We start from the raw sequence: 3,787 nt of genomic DNA on the forward strand, positions 1-3,787 counted from the left end.
TGTCACTCAGGTATGAATGGGTGGTCAAGACCATATGGTTACGTGCCCTTACCTAGACATGAATGTAGGGGGCGGGCATGACATAATGGCCACAGCCAGGCAAAATCGGCGCTTTCAACATAAATGTTTGGAATGTTGGGGAGCAGTGCCGGAGTTTGTGGGAAGTCCCAGTGGTGGACCCCCCCCCCAATCTAACACCTTATCTTCTATCATTTTAATAGGAGATAAGATGTCTTAGGGCAGAGTACCCCTTTAAATTAGGTGGAAGCACCTTGGCAAAAATAAAAATGGTGATGTTCCTCATAAGTCCTCTGGATTTTGGGTCTCTTGTGACCTCCTATTTTAGACACTTATATTAGAGGTGGGCACTAATATGTATACCCTCCCAATGACATTAGTTAAAACATCAGAGAGTTATCATTTCTATGTCCTCTCTAGTTTCTGTCACTTTTCTTTGGAAGAAGATATCAATGACATTCTGAAGAACCTTGGACATGTGACTCCTCAGTTTGGCCGTTCTGTAGATCAGGTAGGAGGAATGTAGAACTGGTAGAAATCCCAAGACAATGAAAAACCATTCAACATACTCACAGTATAAATAGTACATAAAGACACTAACCATATGACCAGTGAAGTATATAACATTGTATATAAAAGTGATGGATACACATGTCATTGCTGAGTAATATGTCTCCAGATTGATGGATAAGTTCCCGCTCATCTTCATCTTTGTTATGTGACGATACAACGAGGTGAAGAGGAGGACGGAGGAGATGGAAGAGAAAAGTAGTGGAATTATGGATGATATAATATGACTGTATAAAGAATTACCAAACTTGCATTCTATTAATAAAATCTCCATGGTTGTATTGTGTGTTCCACCTTTGGTCACATGAATGATGGCCGGCAACAAAGGCAACAAACAATTGAGACTGGAGAGAAGAACTGATCCTACAATGAAATGCACAGTCCTCTGATCTATCATACTCCTCAGATACAGGAACGGTCTGGTGCGGAGGTTGGAGATCTTCAGACAGAAGACAATGGACAGAAGACTTGTTAACCAAATATTGGTATAAGTAAAGAAAGAATAGAGTGCTTCCATAATAAACACAGTTACATTCACATGGAGGTTGTTCTGAAAGATTGTAGAGACAGTCAGACTGAGTGTTATAGTGCACTGAGCGCACATCTGTGAAATCCCAACAGAAGTTATAATGTGATCAACAGGAGTCACAGATCTTCCATTCAACCAGTCAGTGACATTGATGTCTATAATAAATGAGTTTATCACCAGTCCGGGTATAAGAGCTATCAGTGGGACCAGGACATCCAAATACAGGACCATGATGTCACCTTCTGTAGGATCAGACGTCTCTCCTGTACTGTGAGGATCCTGACAAGATTCTGAGTACTGTCAAATGTTTTTACACAATGTTTTCATCATTTGTTATTGTCCATGATTTACATCGGGAACACAGATAGCATCGCAAAGATTCCGAGCTGGCATAGGTCTACAAATGGAAAGCAGATCACATAACATAGCAAGATAATTTTACATATTTTAAAGCAGAAATGGAAAAATAAGCAAAATATATGTTCACCTGGTTAGCCATAATATAAATAAATAATATTTTTGATCTTATCCTGTAGATCTTTTATTTAAAAATATAAAACATTACAATAATTATAAACAACACCATAATAATAATACAAATAACATACAATATATACAAGTAATGAGTCCATACAAGTCCTTAAATGTCCATCAAAGTTTTTTTTACTGGTCCACCCACATTCTCACCAAACACACCCCTATAACAACAACCCCACAAATGTAAACTACTTAACACTACATAATAACAATAATAATAATAATAATAACAACAAATAAAAATCATAATAATTATTACCTTAATACTAATAATTAAAATAAAAACCCCTGGCCAGATTGCATTTTTTTCACCCAAAATAAATAAATAATAAATTTGTGTCACAAACCATCAAACACCACAAAATGTATTTATTTATTTTTATTTGGCCCTGAGCTGGTCCTGCATCCCATGACCCCAATACATGATAATAGACGTCCAGGAACCAGTCCAGGTTTTTTTTGTACATATAGAGTCCTATAGAACCCCCCTCCCCCTTTTTCCCACCACCCAACCTAAACTAAACTCCAACACAATATGATAAACCAACCCCTAGAAAAATAATATGCTAAAATACAAACACTAAATATGTAAACACTAAATATATGTAAATACACAAACAGAAATATATACAAAAATAGTACAAACTATACAAACCAAACAACAAACAACAATGAGGCTTTCCAGCCACACAAAGCCCAAGTTCAGCTCCTGCAAGCCCTATATTACCATATACCTACAGCACAAAACAAAAAGACTAATATGCCAGCATCAGCCCACCACCAGGGAAAGAAACAACAGACTAAGGCACTTTAAAGGCAACGCCCCTCCACAGACAAGAAGCCCTGCCAGCACTCAGCCTCTCATACTCCAGAGAACGCACCTTCACCAGGTCACCCAGTATGTTCCTAACCACCTCACCCACAGGGAGGATTTTACGGTGCATCGACACCAAACACTGTGTGTTTCACGTGTAGTACCTGAATACTATGCTAACTAGGAATAAAGTTCACCGGTCCCAGCCTCCAAAGTTTCTGAATTCCCCATAGGCCCATTCCACATAGGAGAGACTGGCCAGCCTAGGCCAATCAATGGAAGTGCCCACCCTGTTGCAAACCTTTGTGTTAAAGGGATACTGAAACAGAAAATGCTCCATGCTTTCCAACACTCTTCGCGGGGACATCCCTGGTCCTCAGAGCTCCTGCACTTCAGATTGTCCCTCACACACAGTTTCCCATGGAAGCAGTGCCAAGTCAAGTCCCAAAACTTCAAGGTGATCTTGATAGAATTCAAAAGCCTTAAACCCGCCTCCAGATCCCGACTTGGGCAACCTTTGAGCAACCTTTTAAGAAGACAGTACGATCTTGTCAAGGAATTTCCTCGACAGAGTCCTAATCTCACACATCCCCAGACCCCACTGACAAATAACCTTCAGAACCAGGGTACCATAAGCCGGGAGATGCCCGTGTGGTGTTTGGAGATCCTTCACTTGCCCACCTATCTCCCATTCCTGGAAGAAAGGCCAAAACCATCCCATACAGGAGGATACCCACTGAGGAGCCCTCTCTTTCAAAAGGTTTGCAATATATGTGTCACGATTCGGCTTCCAGGTAGTGGATCCTCTGTGTCAGCGAGGGATAGGCGTGGACCGTGCTAGTGGACCGGTTCTAAGAGGCTACTGGTTTTCACCAGAGCCCGCCGCAAAGCGGGATGGTCTTGCTGCGGCAGTAGCAACCAGGTCGTATCCACTAGCAACGGCTCAACCTCGCTGACTGCTGAGAAGGCGTGGGACAGAAGGACTAGGCAGAGGCAAGGTCAGACGTAGCAGAAGGTCGGGGGCAGGCGGCAAGGTTCGTAGTCAGGATGGATAGCAGAAGTTCAGGTAACACAGGCTTTGGACACACTAAACGCTTTCACTGGCACAAGGCAACAAGATCCGGCAAGGGAGTGCAGGGGCAGTGAGCAGATATAGCCTGGAAGCAGGTGGGAGCCAATTAAGCTAATTGGGCCAGGCACCAATCATTGGTGCACTGGCCCTTTAAGTCTCAGAGAGCTGGCGCGCGCGCGCCCTAGAGAGCGGAGCCGCGCGCGCCAGCACATGACAGCAGGGGACCGGGACGGGTAAGTGACCTGGG

General features: G+C 42.7%; 1 protein-coding gene across 1 annotated transcript; it reads right to left on the reverse strand.

Moving 5' to 3' along the window:
- Positions 1–406: 406 nt before the first annotated feature.
- On the reverse strand, positions 407–1,348 carry LOC130360936 (taste receptor type 2 member 16-like). Its single transcript, XM_056563492.1, has one exon. It carries the CDS (start codon positions 1,346–1,348, stop codon positions 407–409), a length of 942 nt encoding a protein of 313 aa, XP_056419467.1.
- Positions 1,349–3,787: the final 2,439 nt, after the last annotated feature.

This window comes from Hyla sarda, chromosome 3 (genome assembly GCF_029499605.1).
Source record: "Hyla sarda isolate aHylSar1 chromosome 3, aHylSar1.hap1, whole genome shotgun sequence".
Classification (NCBI taxonomy): domain Eukaryota; kingdom Metazoa; phylum Chordata; class Amphibia; order Anura; family Hylidae; genus Hyla; species Hyla sarda.

What these genes read in the sequence shown, in the direction of transcription:
- LOC130360936 (XM_056563492.1), bottom strand. Translation starts at nt 1,348, where the DNA reads ATGGTCCTGTATTTGGATGTCCTGGTCCCACTGATAGCTCTTATACCC.